This window comes from Hyla sarda, chromosome 10 (assembly GCF_029499605.1).
Source record: "Hyla sarda isolate aHylSar1 chromosome 10, aHylSar1.hap1, whole genome shotgun sequence".
Lineage (NCBI taxonomy): Eukaryota > Metazoa > Chordata > Amphibia > Anura > Hylidae > Hyla > Hyla sarda.
Window position 1 is genome coordinate 97683294 of NC_079198.1, and position 20255 is coordinate 97703548.

Below are 20255 nucleotides of genomic sequence, written 5' to 3' on the forward strand. Positions count from 1 at the left end.
GCGGGAAAACCTGACAACCCCATTAAACTGGGGTATGTCCATCTCCATTCGTATCCGTCATGCACTGGTCTGGAAAGTCAAAAGAAATGGAGCGGGGCACCTGCTGTTGGGTGCTCTTTGATTCCATATTATTATGTTTGCTCTATCAATGTAAAGTTAAAAAGTGTGTGTGTGTGTGTGTATATATATATGTATATATATATATATATATATATATATATATTATAATATAATGTACAGAAAAACACTATATTAAGAAAATCTTTTTTTTTTTTTTTTTTTCCAATTGTACAGCTTCAAAGAGTGAAGCCAGTGAAGGAGAAATCAGGAGACCAGTCCCTAGCCATGGAAGGGGCGGTGCAGCTTCTGACCCGAGAGGGCCACACCATCTCCCACAATTCAAAGCGGCACTACCATGATGCCTTTGTCTGCATGAACCGTATGCGCCAACGGGGGCTCCTGTGTGACATTGTGCTGCACGTGGGGACCAAGGAAATTAAGGGTCACAAAGTGGTGCTGGCATCATGTAGCCCATATTTCCATGCAATGTTTACAAGTAAGTGCAGTGTCCAACTGCGTGGTATATGTGTTTATACATTGGTTGGAAAGGCTCTGTTATGCACTATGGCATTATTAACGTTATCCATGTTTGCAGTTCTATACAATGTACTTAATGTTTTCGTTGTTTAAAAATTGCTAATGCCCTAATATATCTGAATGTTGCTTTCTCCTAGTGGGTACATTGTATTAAGACCAACAGCAAGTTAGCTATACACAGTCACTAGACCACACACTTGCACAGGGAACACCCTAATTAATGATGGGTCCTTTGCAGAGTTCCATCCCATCTCAATCCTAAAGAGATTAAATCCTGTTTTTAGTAGGAGGAGTCAAGGATTTCCAGCAAAACTGTATGGAGCAGCCTAGCTCCCTCTTTTCTAGAGAATTATTCAAGTACACTTAGATCTATGGATCTACAGAATTCCCCAAGCCTTCCGGCCCACTGCTGAGGGGAGATCAGTAGTAGGATAGGAAAAAGTCTTCTAGCCACTTGAGAAGTTAAACAACCTGTCCCATTCTAGGATCCCTTCAGGCCGGGCCTAGTCATCCACATAGCTGAGAATGTTGCATTTCAAGTTGCCTGCAACCCTACAAGTGTTAGAAACCTGTTCCGAAACCAACAGGTGTGAAACCCTTCCCACAAAATGAAGAATGAGGACTGAGCTTAACTAAACCAGTCAGGGACAAAACAAAGAGAGAGACCCCTATCCTACGTTAAAGGGGTATTCCGGCCATAGACATCTTATCCCCTATCAAACGGATATTGGATAAGGTGTCTGATCATGGGCGTCCCGCCGCTGGGACCCCCACGATCAGATATCTTATCACCCTATCCATTGGATAGGGGATAAGATGTCTAAGGCAGGGATACCCTTTTGTGTTGGAGCTGTAATTTACTTCTGTCAAGTTGGATCAAATAAAGAGAGACTATATTCTGAACCTTGCATCTGTCATTTCTTGCTACACTTCAATATCTGGGCAACCCAAATGCCTCTGTTCCTGACACCTACAAAGGCCATATTTAGTAGTTCAACATCCCTAAATAGCAGGACCAGCCCATAGAACGAGGACCAACCTAAGAAGCCTACAATCCCACCTCACCATGACTGACTGTGACAATGCAAGGCCCAGCCAGATCACAGGTCCTGCACCCATGTTTCCTGTATAAGTCCCAGTGACAACCTGCATCATGTAAACCCAAATTGTTGTTTTTTTTTTTTTTTACATTATCTTACTAGTTAAACCAGCTCTTTGTAATTTTTATGTTGACCCAATTCATATCTCACAATGCACAGTATAAGCTATTTTTTGTTTTTTGTTTTTCTTCCAGATGAGATGAGCGAGAGTCGACAGACTCATGTGACCTTGCATGACATTGACCCTCAAGCACTGGAGCAGCTGGTTCAGTATGCTTACACAGCAGAGATAGTGGTGGGAGAAGGAAATGTGCAGGTATGGGAACACTTTGACATTCTTTCTGCAGCCCTGTGTCACACGGACAGATTATCTGTCCAAAATATTTAGGGTATGTTCACACTGAGAAACAGACAAGGAATTTGCTTGCGGAATTCTGTGCCAGAATTCCGCTTTACATCTGTCTTGAATGAAAGTTCTATTCACTTTAAAGGGGTACTCCACTGACCAGCATTCGGAAGTAAATGTTCCAAACGCCGTTTTTGTGCTGCGGTGGACAGCCACATTGGGGGAAATTTATCAAAACCTGTGTAGATGTAAAGTGGTGCAGTTGCTCATAGCAACCGACCAGATCACTTCCTTTATTTTAAAAAGACTGCTGATAAATACAAGAAAGGATCTGATTGGTTGCTATGGGCTACTGGGCCACTTTTCCTTTGCACAAGTTTAAAATAAAATCTCCCCCATTGTATGAAAATTTCACAGGGACTGCAGTGCGTGGACATGTAAGCTTGATCCTTGCACTGTAATGCTCACACTGAGGAGTTGACGAGGAATCATTTCGGTCACGAAGTTCAGCAAATATGCCATCTGCAAATCTGTTCCAAATGCTGTTTTCACGCTGGGGGGGCCGCCACGCCCCCTCCTATAGGCTTGTATTGAGGAGGTATGACCGTGACGTCACGAGGGGCGTGGCCGACCCCCACAGCTTCAAAACAGCGTTCGGAACATTTACCTCCGAACGCTGGCCAATGAAGTACCCCTTTAAATGACTTTCCGCCACTCTGTTCAGACTCAGGAATTTCTGCAGATGAAATACTGCTGCCAAATTGTTTTTTGCCAAAAGATTGTACATGTTCATTCTTCTGGTGGTATCTGAGGATAAAAGCCCAATGAAGGCAATAGGACTTTATTTATCCTTACGAAATTAGTTTGGAGCGGAAAAGATGCAGAATTTTCACTCTAAATTTTCTAAAGGAGAATTCAGAGCCAGTCCATTGGTGGTTGTAGTACTAATCCTCCTCCACATTTACTCTTTAAATTCTATGTCCTGTTCCCTGTCAAATTCTGCACCAGTTCTATGCCAAGCAGTAGATGGCAGATTTGCTGAACTTCTTGACTGAAATGATTCTTCGTCAACTCCTCAGTGTGAACATTACAAACCTTATAATGCAAGGATCAAGCTTACATGTCCACGCACTGCAGTCCCTGTGAAATTTACATTCAATGGGGGAGATTTATTTTATTTTTATTTTTTTTTTAAACCTGTGCAAAGGAAAAGTGGCACAGTAGCCCATAGCAACCAATCAGATCCCTTCTTGTATTGATAAGGTCTTTTAGAAATAAAAGAAGCGATCTGGTTGGTTGCTCTGGGCAACTGCACCACTTTACATCTGCACAGGTTTTGATAAATTTCCCCCAATGTGTACAGATATAGTGAAACCTCTTTGAGACAAGTTGCCGCTATGTATAATATACCGTGGACTTAAAATCCATCACATGAAATCTGGTCTGGATAAGGATGTGACCTTCTTAAAGTGGAGGTCTTTTAGAGAGGTTTTACTTTCCAATCTTTTAGAAAGTTAGAGAATACAGGCAGGGTCGCTGGATATAAAATATGCTGAGCAGGCATCTGCTCCGCTCCCCCCTGTCCCATGTCACGCAGGCGGATAATCCTTTTGGTATGTTGGTTTGTGTCTGCTCCACCTAATCTCCATAAAGATTTATTATTCTTCCAGTTTACTTTCTAACCACATAAAACTATGATTTGCTTATGTAACTTTGCACCTTTCTTTGGGACTGTGGTAAAGATTTTGATACTCTTGTTGTTGCCAATTAAATTCTTGTTTTCGTTTACTAACATTCATTATTAAGCTTTTCAATATATATATATATAATAAAATCTCTCAATGTGTGTGTGTGTGTGTGTATGTATGTGTGTATGTTCCAGCATCACGTCCAAATGGCTAAAGATATTAACATGAAACTTGGCACACATGTTACTTATATGTCAACAACAAACATAGGATAGGTGATTTAACCCTTACTCACCCCCCAGTCCCACAAAGCCACATCCCCTTCTATTTTCACCTTACAATATCTTCATCACAAATCGGTCCCACCTGAGGATGGGCTAGGAGGTCGTAAAAACCCTCGGTGAAGCAGTTTAAATATGCATGGGATAGGGATAAGGCTATCCTTCATATAAGATAGGGCCCGGTACTATTGATAGGATTCAGATTATTAGGCAGACTAGATGGGCCAAATGGATCTTATCTACCGACACATTCTATGTTTCTATATGAGGTCGGAATATGAGGTTGAGATATGGGGATGGGATATGTCAACAATATATGAGGATGGGATATGAACTCAAAAGCATCCTCCTTTGTTGATTTTCTTCCCCAACAAGGATTAGGAAGGAACAATCGGGCAAATATCTATCTATCTAGAGGTACACAGTTTGGAGACCACTGCGCTAGCCTTGTCCTTATTCTTACATTGTCCTTTGCACAACTATGTACAATAATTGCAGAATCACAAACTGATATCCCAGGTTCTTCCCCGTCCCAGACTCTGCTTCCAGCCGCCAGCCTCTTGCAACTGAATGGAGTGAGGGATGCCTGCTGCAAGTTTCTGCTCAGCCAGCTAGACCCTTCCAATTGCCTCGGCATTCGTGGCTTTGCAGACACACATTCTTGTAGCGACCTTCTCAAGTCTGCGCACAAGTACGTCCTGCAACACTTTGTGGAGGTGTCCAAGACTGAAGAGTTCATGCTTCTGCCTTTAAAACAGGTAATCCTGAGTTATTTTATTTATTTATTTTTTCCTCTTCTAAAGGTCATAAATCCTGCCTGAAAGAATTCTGGCAATAAGAATTAAAGGAGATGTCCGGCGCAGACTTTCTATTCCGTCCTGCCGGGCTGCAAAAAAAAAGACAAAACAAACTTTCACTTACCTCCATATTTTCTCCCGGAACTCCGCAACAGCTGATCGGTCGGCCAGGCTGTCTGCTTCCTACGTCCTTTAGCCGGTATGTCACACGGCGCTTCAGCTTATCACCGGCCGCAGCGATGTACCGCCTCGGCCGGTGATAGGCTGAAGTGCCGTGTGACGTACCGGGCAAAAGGAAGTATGAAGTAAACAGCCTGGCCGACCGATCAGCTGTTGCGGAGCTCCGGGGCAACATATGGAGGTAAGTGAAAGTTTGTTTTTGTCTTTTTTTGCAGTCCGGGCAGGACGGAATAGAAAGTCTACGTCGGACATCTCCTTTAATTCCTGGAGAGAGTTAGGTATAGAAACCTTCCTTCCTCTAGGTGTGAAGGGTGCCCCCTTGTTATAGGTACAGTCAGGGGCGTAGCTATAGAGGTAGCAGTCACACCGGAACCCTGGTGCCTAAGGGGGCCCCAAAGCACATCTGCCCCATTAGAGACCAGTAATATAATTGGCATACGGTGCCCTGTTGCAGATTTTGCATTGGGGCCCAGAAGCTACAAGCTACACCTCTGGGTACAGTCATGGATAAAAATAGATCATGGGAGAGATTCCTGTACTGCCCCCTCAATACAGTTATTGATGCTGCCATTGCCCTGCGTAATAGGCCCAGCGATCAGCCCATGAGCAAGCAAACACTAGTTTCCTGCATAAATTAGGTCAGCTTTCAGGTGCTCCCGTGGGCTGGAAAAGGTGGAGACAGTCCTAGAAGACTCTTTCCTAGGACTGTATCCACCTTTTCCAACCCACCGGAGCACCTGAAAGCTGAACTAATTTATGCAGGAAAAGTCATCAACTGCCGAGCCGAGAAGTTTGTGACGAATCGAATTTACTGTAAGTTCGCTCATCTCTAGTTGAAACCATTGTATGTTGAGACCATAACTCTATGGAAACCTGGTAATTGTCTCTGAAGCCCCAAAATGTCATCCAAAAATAGGAAAGGGTGAGGATTGAAGAATAATAAGTAGATAACTAATAGAGATAAAGCAAATCCTTACATATAAAAGTAATAAAGATCTGCTGGGAGCTGTAAATCACTGTCTATGTCAGTGTTTCCCAACCAGGGTGCCTCCAGCTGTTGCAAAACTACAACTCCCAGCATGCCTGGACAGCCGTTGGCTGTCCGGGCATGCTGGGAGTTGTAGTTTTGCAACAGTTTGGAGGCAACCTGGTTGGGAAACAATGGTTTATGTAGAGGACAGGAGCTTTTTCAGGGTCCTATACAGTACACACAGTGTCCTAAATGAAGCCGCCCTTACTTGGTGTCCAAAGGAGCAGCCAACCCTGGCACAGGTAAGGAGTAGTACAGAACATGTGATACCTCCCTGTACTGTAGGGGGCGCTACCAGACAGCGATTCAGTGCATACACTTCAGTAATACAGGTGTTTTACCAGTAAAATGCCCATTCTGATTGGTCAGTTCCTCCAGTTGTGACAGGTTTCACAGATCTGGACTGTCTGTACATTGTATGTTGAGTCTGGTTTCAAGTTACGATGGTCCAGAAAAAAACATTGTATGTTGAAACTATTGTATGTTGAGGCCATTGTAAGTTGACGGATCACTGTATATGTATTCCAATTGTCTCCCACACAGTCCATTTGTTGGGTGGTCTGACTGGTCATTGAAATTGCAAAATCTGCTCAGACCTTTGGCAATGAAAGAGTTTCCTTTATAACCACTGATTAAAATCTTTCGTAGAACATGAATTATTCAATCAAATCCAGACAAATCTCTAAGCACTTTTGATCGGTATGGAGATGTTCCCCCCCACATCTTGCTTCCCACCCAATCTACCCCTAGTTCTAACGACTCGCTTGGATTCTAAGCAGCTAGAATTACTCAGATAATTTGTATTCTGTCTTCCCACACAGACTGTGCGTCTTTCTGAGTCCCCCTCACAAACCCGCACACACCACTTGACCCAGGCGCCCGTGTATAATCGCCAGGTCTCCTAGCAACAGCCTGCAATACATAATGCAAGGGGAACTCCATAACAGGAAGCTGCCAGCGCATCAGCTGCAATCGTCCCCAGCTGTTCCCATTCAATGGAGCGATTCCCACTGTGTTTCCTCTACACATTTAATGATTATCTGTGTTACTTCCTGCAGGCTAGAGGCACCGGCTGCCAACGTCGCTGTCAATCTGTTGTTGTGTCACATTACTATGTGATATTTCCTGTTTTCAGCTGCTCGTGTGCTCTAATCCAAGATATTTTGTATGTTACCTATTAACTCCTTACCTTCTAGGTACTTCCACTTTATTGCTTAGTGTTTCCTATTCTCAGGTTTTGCAGTTCCAGTTATGATGCAGTGCTTTATTGCAGCAACCTGACTCCATTACGCTAATACCCAAACTAGGCTGACCTATATTTTAATCCATTAGTGGACCATGACATTGTTTACTGAAGGCTTGAGTAGGTTCTGTGCACGCAGGATTCAAGCCTTACTTCTGGAGTTTCCATCAAGTATATCCATGGGACCGACCCCCAATTATGGTTTTAATTTCCCCCCCCCCCCCCCCCCCCCACAGGACAGAAAAGTCTGGTGTTTATTTCCCTTTGCTGTCTGATTCATTGCTCAATACCCTCCTCAATACATTTTCTTATAATGCAGATAACTGGAGAGAGAAGATCTGCACAGTTAACCCATCCAAAAAATGTGACCAATCAGGACTGGGCCTCCTCTCTCCCAGGGCCACATGGTCTGCCACTATGTCGCATATGCTCTTGTACTTGGGACTTCATTCACCCGAAAGAGTTCCATTTAGGCCTCCGTTAGGGTGGGATGTATTGGCAAACTTTTTTTTAACTGTACACTGCGCTTTTCTGTACAGAGGCGCACCACATACTAATAGTATACAATAGAGCTTTCAATAGTGTATGTATACATACTATTCTTCCCTAATGTATACTGCTGATAAAAGGCTTAGATGTCATCTGCACAAAGCCTTAGGGTCCATTTACACAAGTTGACGGGCTTCAAATGCTCTCATATAACTAAAGGAAAGTGCTCCATAGTGTGATAATCTGCTCAGACCTTTGGCAATGAAAGAGTTTCATATGGGGCCCTGGGAGAGAGGAGTCCTGATTGGTCTCATTTTTTGGATTGGTTAACTGGGCAGATCTCCTCTCTCCAGTTATCTACATTGTAAGAAAATGTATTGATGAGGGTATTGATCATATGCCGCGTTGCATTGTGGGTAATAAACGATCTTACCTTTTTAACAAGATTCACGGGCCTGCTTGATCCTGAGATTTCCCTGGAAATGGTTGTTTGGTTGCTGTTATCATATGGTAATCCTTTTAACTCTTCATTTGCTGGTTAATTTGTCTCTGTTTTTCAATAATTTTTTTTCTCATTTTATTTTCCTTTTTTATTAAAAATTTTTTTTTTTTTTTTATTTAAAGATGAAATCACAGTAAAATAAGCTAAAATTGCTTTATTTTATTATTGTTGCAAAAATAAAGCAACTGAAATAAATTTTTCAAGATAAATAAAAATTTCTTTTAAATGATGTAAAGTCTTTGTTAAATAGCGTAGTTAAAGAGGTTGTGCCACCATTAGACTTATCCACAATCCACTTAAAAGGGAATTATGGTGTATGGGACCCGACACTATCTTGAGAATGGGACTCCCAAAGCTCTGTCTCCTCGTTCATTGTCTAACCCCCAATCCCCTCCCCCCCCCCCCCCCCCCCATGCTTACCACAGCTTATAGAAAGCCACGGTGCTGCAGTGAATATATGGATATAGACCAAAATAGAAAAATGGAGTCACTTGGATACTATAAAAATATGAGATTTTATTGGTATGCATTAAAAACTAATTTATATATCATGATAAGAAAGGACAAACAGCATCACAGAAAATATACAGCGACATCACCAGTAATCCGCTGAAAAACAAGATGGTGGTATGTGGGTAAACTTATCACTAATGCATGCTAAAGTGCATAAAAGGTGGCACAGTACATAAAATAAGTTAAGTAGATACACCGTAAAGTAGTATGAAGTGCCATATGCATAAAGTGCCAAATTACATTGGAAACATCAGGCTAAATCAGTGCGCAATATGCGGTTGATACCCACTTAATTGCAGCCAAAAGATACACGGCAGGGACCAGGATGTCACCACTCCAACACGTGTTTCGGCATGCTAACCTTCGTTCGGGAGTGGCTCCATCCCATCCCAGAACGCCCATCTTTAAATAAGCAGAGTGAGCCAATCAAAAAGTTTCCACCGTAACCTAAAGGGAATTACCTTAGCAGCATCTAGGTGTGTGTAACACACACTCCACATGTAGAAAATGGAGGATGGAGTCCAGCTCAATTGCAAATAAAATCCAATTTATTGGTAGACAAATGCAGGAACACAAGGGTTACGCGTTTCAAGCGCAACAAGCGCTCTTAGTCATACACACACTCCACATGGCATGGTATGACGCATGAACGCAGCCAACGTATATATAGGCCTCAATGTTTGCATGGGCATTTAAAGTCATACATCGAAGCCAGGAAATATGACCATGTAAGTATTCCAGATTTGTTGTTAGAATGAGAGAGCCTCGAATTGAATTGAACATTGGAATTTTATTTGGAAAAGATTCTTGTTCATAACGTTTTTGAAACACAGAGCTCTCTGCTGACATCATGACCACAGTGCTCTCTGCTGACATCTCTGTCCATTTTAGGAACTGTCCAGAGTAAAGGGAAATCCCCATAGCAAACATATATGCTGTTCTGGACAGTTCCTAAAATGGACAGAGATGTCAGCAGAGAGCACTGTGGTCATGATGTCAGCAGAGAGCTCTGTGTTTCAAAAAGAAAAGAATTTCCGCTGTAGTATTCAGCAGCTAATAAGTACAGGAAGGATTAAGATTTTTTAATAGAAGTCATTTACAAATCTGTTTAACTTTCTGGCACCAGTTGATTTAATAAAAAAAGTTTTTCACCGGAGTACCCCTTTAATGTCTGTGGTTCTCAGGTGCTGGACCTCATCTCCAGTGACAGCCTGAATGTCCCTTCTGAGGAGGAGGTGTACCGAGCGGTCTTGAATTGGGTCAAACATGACGTGGATGGTAGGAGACAGCATGTTCCTCGGGTAAGCATCATGGATATGTGTAAGCTGATAAATATGCCTGAAGCACCGAATGTGTTTTTAATGCCAGTGGTAAAACGTATCTCATAGATTAAGCAGAATACTGGTGATATGGCAGTGTTTTCCCAACCAGGGTGCCTCCAGCTGTTGCAAAACTACAACTCCCAGCATGCCCGGACAGCCGAAGGCTGTCCGGGCATGCTGGGAGTTGTAGTTTTGCAACAGCTGGAGGCACTCTGGTTGGGAAACACTGTGATATGGTGATGGAAAACATGACTTCCCTATCAGCTAATACCATTAGTACAAGGCTAGGGCCACATGCTGGTAGTCACAGTTGCTGCAGCGGGAGCAACGCATTGCTTAGACCATTGACTGTGAAGGGATGGATGTCTGATCTGCAATGGTGTTTCATCCAGTGTGTGAAAAAATGTCAGCACGTAGCTTAAGGTTCTCATATGAGACCTCTGCCCCATCATTGTCCTATGATAATAAATATTGATTATTCACTATAATTAGAGATGAGCGAACTTCTCGGCTCGGCAGTTGATGACTTATCCTGCATAAATTAGTTCAGCTTTCAGGTGCTCCGATGGGCTGGAAAAGGTGGATACAGTCCTAGAAAAGAGTCTCCTAGGACTGTATCCACCTTTTCCAGCCCACCGGAGCACCTGAAAGCTGAACTAATTTATGCAGGATAAGTTATCAACTACCGAAAGAGAAGTTTGTGACGAATCGAATTTACTGTAAGTTCGCTCATCTCTTACTATAATGTAGGCCTTGTTGAGAATAAATAAATTATAATTCTGAAATGTCCATTCCCTCCCATATTTCGTGCAGTTGATGAAGTGTGTGCGGCTCCCCTTGCTGAGCAGAGATTTCCTGATGAGCAGCGTGGACACAGAGCTCCTCGTACGGCATCATTCCGAGTGTAAAGACCTTTTGATTGAAGCGCTAAAGTACCATCTGATGCCAGAACAGCGGGGGGTTCTAAGCAACTGTCGGACCCGACCAAGACGCTGCGAAGGAGCCAGCACTGTGCTGTTTGCAGTAGGTGAGGCAATATAGTACATGTTTCTATATAATAAGGCCAATATTGCTACTATGTTTATTATAGATCTGATTGACCAGTGAATCGTTAGATTATATATAAATTTACTTTTAAATGGGCACTCTCATTAAAACAAATTTTTTCTATTGCACTCGTTATATAGTTACATACATACCGTGTTTCCCCAAAAATAATATAATATAATAAATATAATTAAAATAAGACCTAGTCCAGGGGTAATCAGCTGGCGGACCGTGGTCCAGATGCCGACCGCCGCCAGTAATGCCCGCAGACCCCACATGGCCACCACAGTAATGCCCGCAGAAACCACACAGAAACCTGCAGGAGTGTGGAGGACGACAGGGGAAGGGGAGGATGGGGGGCTGCAGGAGTGTGGAGGATGGGGGGGCTGCAGGAGTGTGGAGGATGCCCCCCATCCTCCACACTCCTGCAGCCTTCCATCCTCCACACTCCTGCAGCCCCCCATCCTCCACACTCCTGCAGCCCCCCATCCTCCACACTCCTGCAGCCCCCCATCCTCCACACTCCTGCAGCCCCCCATCCTCCACACTCCTGCAGCCCCCCCATTCTCCACACTCCTGCAGCCCCCCATGCTCCACACTCCTGCAGCCCCCCATGCTCCACACTCCTGCAGCCCCCCATGCTCCACACTCCTGCAGCCCCCCATGCTCCACACTCCTGCAGCCCCCCATGCTCCACACTCCTGCAGCCCCCCCATTCTCCACACTCCTGCAACCCCCCCATTCTCCACACTCCCGCAGCCCCCCATGCTCCACACTCCTGCAGCCCCCCATAAATTAATAAGCCCTACCCTGAAAATAAGCCCTAGTGTGTTTTTTGTGACTAAAATTAATGAGACCCGGTCTTATTTTCGGAGAAACTCGGTAGTTACATAGTTCATATGGTTGAAAAAGACCAGAGTCCATCAAGTTCAGCCTATATCACTTATGAGTCCCTACTGAGTTGATCCAGAGGAAGGCAAAAAAAACATCATACTAGAGGTAAAAATTCCTTCCCGACTCCAAATATGGAGTCAAAATAAATCCCTGGATCAACGTTCTGTCCCTATAAATCTAGTATTCATAACCTGTAATGTTATTATTCTCCAAAAATGCATCCAGACCCCTTTTGCGTTAACCATGACCACCTCCTCAGGCAGAGAATGCCACAGTCTCGCTGCTCTTACAGTAACATGAGCGCTAAGCAAAAGATAAGTGATTATGGTAAATAAAAATGTACTTTGTTTAAAAAAATTAAGTCTTCTGTGTTTTATTTGTGTTTACAAAAGCTGCCACTAGGTGTCTCCCTACTTGTCCACATTTCCCCCCATCTTTTGCACAGACTTTGGACTCCTGCTGGCCTGGCAGAAGTCCAAATAAAGGAAATGCTGAGGGGGGTGTGTGCAGCCTTATCCAATCAGAGCTCATCTCACACACTGAACTGCTCTGGGCTGTGTGTAGCAGAGTGAGGGAGGAAGTTCTCCCCTGTATGGCTTCAGATGATGTAATGCCTGCTGGGTAACACCCCTTCCCAGTCTGTGAATCTGACTGAGACTGAGCAGAAAATACAGAGCAATATCAAGGTAGAAAACTAACAAATAATAAAAATAAAGGCAGGGGGTGGTTTATCATGATGGGGGCAGTGAACTGGGAGGATTATAACATTTAACAAGATTATGAGAGGTCCTCTTAAATTTTTCTTGTATGTTTTCATCTTGCTCGTAGGTGGTGGAAGTCTCTTTGCTATACATGGTGACTGTGAAGCATATGATACCCGTACTGACCGGTGGCACATGGTGGCTTCTATGTCTACAAGACGAGCCAGAGTGGGTGTAGCAGCTATTGGAAATAAACTTTATGCAGTGGGTGGGTAAGTATACATAACAATGACCAGGATACTAAAGTAAACACTCCAAGGATAATGCATTTTATTCCTCAGTATTAAAGTATCATATTCCCTGAAGAGTAGCACATTCTCTGCATATTTTATGCATTTCAATTATTTTATCTGCAGCATGTGAACATACCCTAAATCTATAGAAGCTGTGGGTGGGGCACTAAAGCCACGGCTCTGGGCGGGGAACCAGCAGGATTGCTGTGGGCGGGGAGAATGCCGGGTGGGAGGACTGTGATAAAGAGCTTAGTGAAAGCAATGTATTCTGGGAATTGTAGTTTTGAGCAACTGCTCAACCACTGATTATCTAAAATAAAAAGAGAGGTTCAAAACACGAAACCACATTCTTGGTGGTTTCAGAACAGGGGCAGACAGGTAAACAATGCTTTATGCTTCTCCAGCATCTTTTATTTTATTTTTTTTATATTTTTGGAATACCCCTTTACCTGTAACATATGGAGTTGATATTCTTTTTCTTTGCAGGTACGATGGAACATCTGATCTTGCTACAGTAGAGTCATACGACCCTGTGACAAACACTTGGCAGCCTGAGGTGTCCATGGGAACCCGGCGCAGTTGTCTTGGTGTTGCGGTACTTCATGGACTGTTGTATGCTGCAGGGGGATATGATGGTGCTTCTTGTTTAAACAGGTGCAGTTTATTGAGTACATGTAATCCATTTAGCAGGATTCTTCCTATAATTTGGGATGGAAAAGACACTGGGGTTCCCTATTTTAGGAATTGGTGGTCGTACCAGGGATCAGACTCCCACTAATCTACCATTGGATACATAAATGTTATCAGCTGGACTTCTGCTTTAAGGTAGCTTTATGGTGAATACTCGGGCACCGTGTGAGATGTGTACATCCTTAGGCCTTCCTTACCTCTATAGCAAAATAGGAACATCGGTCAGCCATGTATAATAAATATATATTTTTATATGCTTGCATGATTACTTTCTAATTAGTATTATGCTATTGTTGCAGTGCAGAGCGTTATGACCCCCTCACAGGAACATGGACATCCATAGCTGCCATGAGCACCAGACGTAGATATGTCCGTGTAGCAACACTAGGTAAGTCGTCTTCTGCCTATCCATCTGTCATCAATAGTGTTTCATGTATACTGTGCAAATTCCTCTTTATGTGGCACATGTCCTAAAGGCTATTGACACCTTAGTACAAACTTTTTAAATAGTCTGCATCACAAATTTCCTTGTGATTTAGTTGTTGCCCAGAGTAAGATATGATAAATCTGTCAGAAGGAGTTTCTGCTGTCTATGTTAGAAATAACAGAAGGGAGGTTGGGGGGGTAGGTGGGAAAGAAGCCTTTTGAGGACTGCTTACATAGGCTGTACAAGAAAAAGTAAATGTTGCCAATTTTTCACTTATTAATAGTTTGACTACATGCACACTGCTTTTTTGCTCTGACCCATTTAGATCTTCAGCTCCTCAATAGTAATGCCAAATGGGCCTTAGCTTTATTGTTTTCTTTAATATTTCTAGATGGTAATCTTTATGCAGTTGGAGGATATGACAGTTCTTCTCACTTAGCCACAGTCGAGAAATATGAGCCGCAGGTAAGTCCTCGGTCAGTGTTGTAATTATATGCTCTATGTTTCCCTATGTTGGCTCTTGTGTTTGGATATGTTTTATATTAGATAAACCTACAATACGCTAGAGAAAGCGTAACCCTTATACCCCAATAATGAAATACAAGTAATATAAAAATATATATGTAAATTTTATTAGATGCAAAGACATACATTTTAAAATATATGCATATAAGATGGGAAAAGAAAATTCATACACAGTCAATATAAATCCGTAGATATAAGTTGATAAAAATTAATCTCAATTTACTACATACAGTAATTGATAATAATAAAAGCAGGATAAAAAATATATATATATATATATATATATATATATATATATATATATATATATATATATATATATATAAAGGGAGAGTCGAGTCCGGTAGGTGGATTAGAAAAATGTATCTATATATAGCGTAAAAGGGGTGTGTGTGTGTATGTATGTATATATATATATATATATATATATATATATATATATATATATATATATTATAGTAAAAAAGGTATATAATAAAAAAATTATTCAAATAATATATCTATATGTACAAAAGATAGGATTGAGTATACAAGGGTGAATGTATACAAAAAACGTATTATAATAGTATGGCCCAAACTGCAGAACTAAAGATAAAGTGCAAGTGTTGAAAAACTATAAACACTTCTTGCATGAGTGAAAAATATCACACCGTGTATAACTAAGCAAAGTGCAACGTGCTAAAATAACAGTGATATTGAAAAACATAACATGTGATGTGCTTGGTACAAGAAATAAAAGTGCACAAAAGAAGTGGCAGTTGAGCAAAATGGAAGACAAAGGACATATAGATGTCGGACTGAACCCTACGCCTGCTATGAGTCTCCGCGTTTCGCCCGCAGCCGGGCTTTCTCTAGCGTATTGTAGGTTTATATATTTGGTCTTTTGTCTCATTAAACCCCCCTTTTCCAGTTATTCTTAGGAGCCATTTTTTGGACTCTTTTTTTAGGTTGTTGTTATGTTTTATATTAGTTGCATAATGAAGTTACATCCTTTTAAATTGATTCCTAAAAGTTCATGCACCACATGTGCTGTGCTAAATTTAACAATATCTAGTTAAAAAATGATATATTTATTGAATTCCTTTTAATGTTTAACATACAAGAAGCAGAGGGGCTTATGGTACAGAATATTAAACATATTGCAGTTCATGGTGTCACCAGTAGAGGACACCCTCCCTTTAAATAGTTTCCAGCCTTATCAGGCAGCATCCCATATAGCCACTTAACATTGTTTTTCCAAAGAGGTCTGTCAAACAAAACTATTTTACAGACAGCCCTTAATGCAGATTACAGCAAAATGAGGTGCGAATTAGACCTAAATCATGACTATAAAGGTACACTTCCAGTGTCATGCTGTTTCCTCCAATGATAACCAAGTTCTGTCTCCTATTGTTTTGCTCTCTACATGCATTGAATTCTTTATTAATTAGAAGAGCTAATTATTTCCCTGCAGTACTGCAAAGCAATTCCTAGATGAGTGACAGGTGGTAAATGTCAAGTGGTATTAATAGTCCGGCTAATGTTAGATGCAGGTTTTTTGCATATTCTACTAATGATCAACATTATTTTTATTACACTAATTTATTGAATTTGTTTTAATTTTTACATATTCATTAAAACGTTTCCTCTGTTGTTGTAGAATTATCTTGAAGGGATATTACAGTCTTTCGTTTTATAATACATCAGAAAGTGAAGATCTTTGGATCATCTCTTACCTCTGTGTAACCTAACAAATATATTTGAGGCTTTATAAAAAAATAAAATATAAAAAGGAGACCTTGACCCAAATTGTTTTATCTACAAGTATAGCCTTCACCAGTACACAGAATGAGGGTGCGCTGTGTCTTTTACTGCGGTGCTCGACACAGTGGCTTCCATGCAAATGTGGTTGTGCCTGGTATTGCAGCTTAAAGGGGTATTCCAGGCAAAACCTTATATATATATATATATATATATATATATATATATATATATATATATATATATATATATATATATATATATATATATAATATCTATATCAACTGGCTCCGGAAAGTTAAACAGATTTGTAAATTACTTCTATTAAAAAATCTTAATCCTTCCAATAGTTATTAGCTTCTGAAGTTTTCTGTCTAACTGCTCAATGATGATGTCACGTCCCGGGAGCTGTGCATGATGGGAGAATATCCCCATAGGAACTGCACAGCTCCCGGGACGTGAGTCATCAGAAAGCAGTTAGACAGAAAACAACAACTCCACTTCAGAAGCTAATAACTATTGGAAGGATTAAGATTTTTTCATAGAAGTCATTTACAAATCTGTTTAACTTTCCGGAGCCAGTTGATATATAAAAAAAAGTTTTGTCCTGGAATACCCCTTTAATTCTGCACAGCTCTGTTCACTGGAGTGGGCTGAGCTGCAGTACCAGAACACAACACTATGCCGCTATCCCAGGTATTACTCTTGAAGGGTTATTCTCATTATTAAAATTTATCGCTTATCCATGGGATAGGTGATGGCTAGAAGTTTGACGAGGGTCTGACCGCTGGTACTCACATATGTTCTCTATTCTCTAGATTGGTGGGGGTCCCAGCAGTATGACACCCCCCACTCCCACCACCACCGTTCCACAACTTTTGATAATGAGAATATCCCTTTAAAGATAACATCATAAAAATCTTTTATAAAAAGAAAACTTTATAAATCTGAATACATATATATGTATCATGTGTCTGTGTCAATATTTTTATTTTTACAGATAAACACATGGACGCCAATTGCCAACATGTTGAGCCGTCGTAGCAGCGCTGGCGTGGCCGTTCTAGAAGGAATGTTGTATGTCGCTGGGGGAAATGATGGCACAAGTTGTCTGAATTCTGTGGAGAGATATAACCCAAAAGCAAACACTTGGGAGAGTGTGGCCCCAATGAACATAAGGAGGTAATCTAGCTTAGGGATGGTAGAGCATTACTGCACCCTTAACATGTATATCTATATTTCTCACATGTTTACTGCCAGTTTACTAGGAAAAATGCAATCCTTATAATTTAAGTGGTTTCTAACAATAAATGAACCAAACGGAAGTTGCCTTCCAACCTAATCCATCTCCTCTATTTATATCACATCAAAGGAAGGGCTGGATAACCTCTCTTTATGTGCATGAGAGGATTGTCTACCATCAGATAAGCTCCAGCTGGGAGATTGGTGCTAGCACTGAGGAGGGGGCCTTTCTATAGCCCCCTGCAGCGCAGCCTCAGGAGGCTTTGTAATGAGGAGTAATCCATTTCTGGTGATGAAACAGTTACACAGCGAGTGTTTTAATGTAACAAACATGTAGATACATAAGAGATAACATATGGGCTTCATTTATGTTGTGGAGCTCCAGTTTATACATACATAGGCCATGATAGTTATGGAAAATCTTAAATTCTGTCTCCAATATTGTAGGACTAAACGTTGTCTGAATATCCAGCTGATGCATTTCTAAGTAGGCATTACTAAACCTCTCAGTTTCCTGCTGGTTGGTGATTGAATCCCATGTTTGATAAATGAAGCGAAACTTTGAAGTTTGAAAGTTTGGCTCCATCTCCCTGGTGTTGTTTTAGACCCATGTTTGGACACTGGAATGCCTTGTTGTGGATCTACATCTAATCTCTTGTCTGTTTACAGAAGCACTCATGATCTTGTGGCAATGGATGGATGGCTTTATGCAGTTGGAGGCAATGATGGAAGCTCAAGCCTTAACTCCATTGAGAAGTACAACCCACGTACCAACAAGTGGGTAGCAGCATCCTGTATGTTCACCCGAAGGAGCAGTGTAGGGGTAGCGGTTTTAGAACTCCTTAATTTTCCTCCCCCCTCGTCCCCTACTCTCTCTGTCTCCTCCACCAGCCTCTGACAAAGAATCCGGTTCTTCACGTCGAGGAGAAGCCCACACTGTATGATGTAGAAGAAGTGGATCCAATGGAGAAGAACTCATTCTCAGTTATTATGGGCTTCTTCTTGGGACATGCCATTTGTCCATGTAAACTCTTAACTGCTGGAAAGGCCTGCATCCCATTACAAAGACACCTCTTTGCCATTTAAAGACATGACTTAACACCAATCTGATATCAGGGTTAATGGGTTTCCCTAAAGATGGTCTGGAAATTGCATTTCATTTCTCCGTAGCATAAGGCATCAGGGAAGATGGATGTTTGCTCTCCTCTTTGCACTGCGCAGGTCCCTCAGGCAGGAAAGGAGTATAATCTGTAGCTCTGCTCATTCTCAAAGAATAACAATGAAAAACAGGTCTTCACGAAATGTCTAGTAATATATGAATAGACAGAGGATCTTTAAATGCACTTAGGATATGAATTAATATTTGGCTAAATCCTCTGTGGACTGATGGATGCACTGCACCACAGAAATCCTGGAAGTAAGCACTACATGTACATAAGGTGTCCCTTCCCCAGTCTCCTCTGTTGCACTGTTTACTCAGAATAGTCACGGCCTTGGCACTGATGCAAGATTCAAAGTGGAAGTATGATGCAGAGTCCTCAAACTCTGGATATCATGGTCTGAACAGGATTCTGCTGAAACTTTAAAAAAAAGAAAGAAAACTGACATCCTCAGAATTACGGGAGCTTCCATTACATATATCATCTCTCCATTTACCTCACAATGTTGGTGGAATGCTGTGAAGTTGCTGAGGAACCAAATGAACGAAACACCAAAACTGCCCTGTACAAATGTTTAGTCCTGGTTGAAGGGGTGAGCACCTATGGTTGTATCCACCTACAAAGCCTTAAAGGGGTATTACAGGAAAAAAAAGTTATTTCTTTTATATATCAACTGGCTCCAGAAAGTTAAACAGATTTGTAAATTATAAACAGGATAAGAAAAAATTGGAAAGCGCTCACCTTCTCCGTGCACCAAACCAGCATGAATGAGGTCGAAACCTCCCCCTTAGAGGGGGAGGTTTCGACCTCGTTCATGCTGGTTTGCACCTTTTTGTAGATTTGTAAATTACTTCTATTAAAAATTCTTAATCTTTCCAGTAGTTGTCAGCTGCTGAAGTTGAGTTCTTGTTTTCTGTCTGACAACAGTGCTCTCTGCTGACACCTATTTTATTTCCTGGAATACCCCTTTAAGGTGAACTACTGCTTTCTGTTAGGAATCTGGTATTCTTGTGACTGGATAGATCTAAAGCTGGCCATACACATAAGATTGCTCTTGGATGATCACTTTCTCCCCTGACTCTTGCATGTCCAGGTTAACTAGATCTGCCAGTGCTCTTCTCCCAGGGGTGAAAGAGAGAGTTTTGTTGAAATCTAGCATATGAATTTGCCTCCATACACATCCAGTCCTGCTGAAATCTGCAATAACGGTCAATACTTATATATATTTTTTGTATGGCTAGTTCAGAGGGAACCTGACATCATTTGTCATCAGTTCAACGCGTAGAGACAGCACCGGCACAGCTGCGGCAACACCCTATTTGTTCTGTGAGCTCTCACGCGACCAAATGCTGGAAAGGCAGGGAGTGATGGGGTAATGCCGTCCGTGACAGACTGGGTGCTCAATCCTCTAAAGTGTACAAAGTAGAATCCGGGAAGAGCAAAGAAAT

At 41.7% G+C, this 20255-nt stretch overlaps 1 protein-coding gene across 6 annotated transcripts in view; it reads left to right on the forward strand.

Annotated features, from left to right (window-relative positions):
* Positions 1-20255, forward strand: part of KLHL17 (kelch like family member 17) — a 52269-nt gene extending 32014 nt beyond the window's left edge. For all 6 annotated transcript variants that reach the window (XM_056543794.1, XM_056543796.1, XM_056543797.1 and 3 more), the window contains 11 exons: positions 295-556; positions 1892-2013; positions 4549-4770; positions 9951-10067; positions 10902-11115; positions 12858-13002; positions 13510-13677; positions 14013-14101; positions 14532-14605; positions 17406-17587; positions 18317-20255. In XM_056543794.1, coding sequence (XP_056399769.1) covers positions 295-556; positions 1892-2013; positions 4549-4770; positions 9951-10067; positions 10902-11115; positions 12858-13002; positions 13510-13677; positions 14013-14101; positions 14532-14605; positions 17406-17587; positions 18317-18545 — 1824 coding nt within the window. In that variant the 3' untranslated portion in view covers positions 18546-20255. The remainder of the gene's footprint in view (positions 1-294; positions 557-1891; positions 2014-4548; positions 4771-9950; positions 10068-10901; positions 11116-12857; positions 13003-13509; positions 13678-14012; positions 14102-14531; positions 14606-17405; positions 17588-18316) is intronic.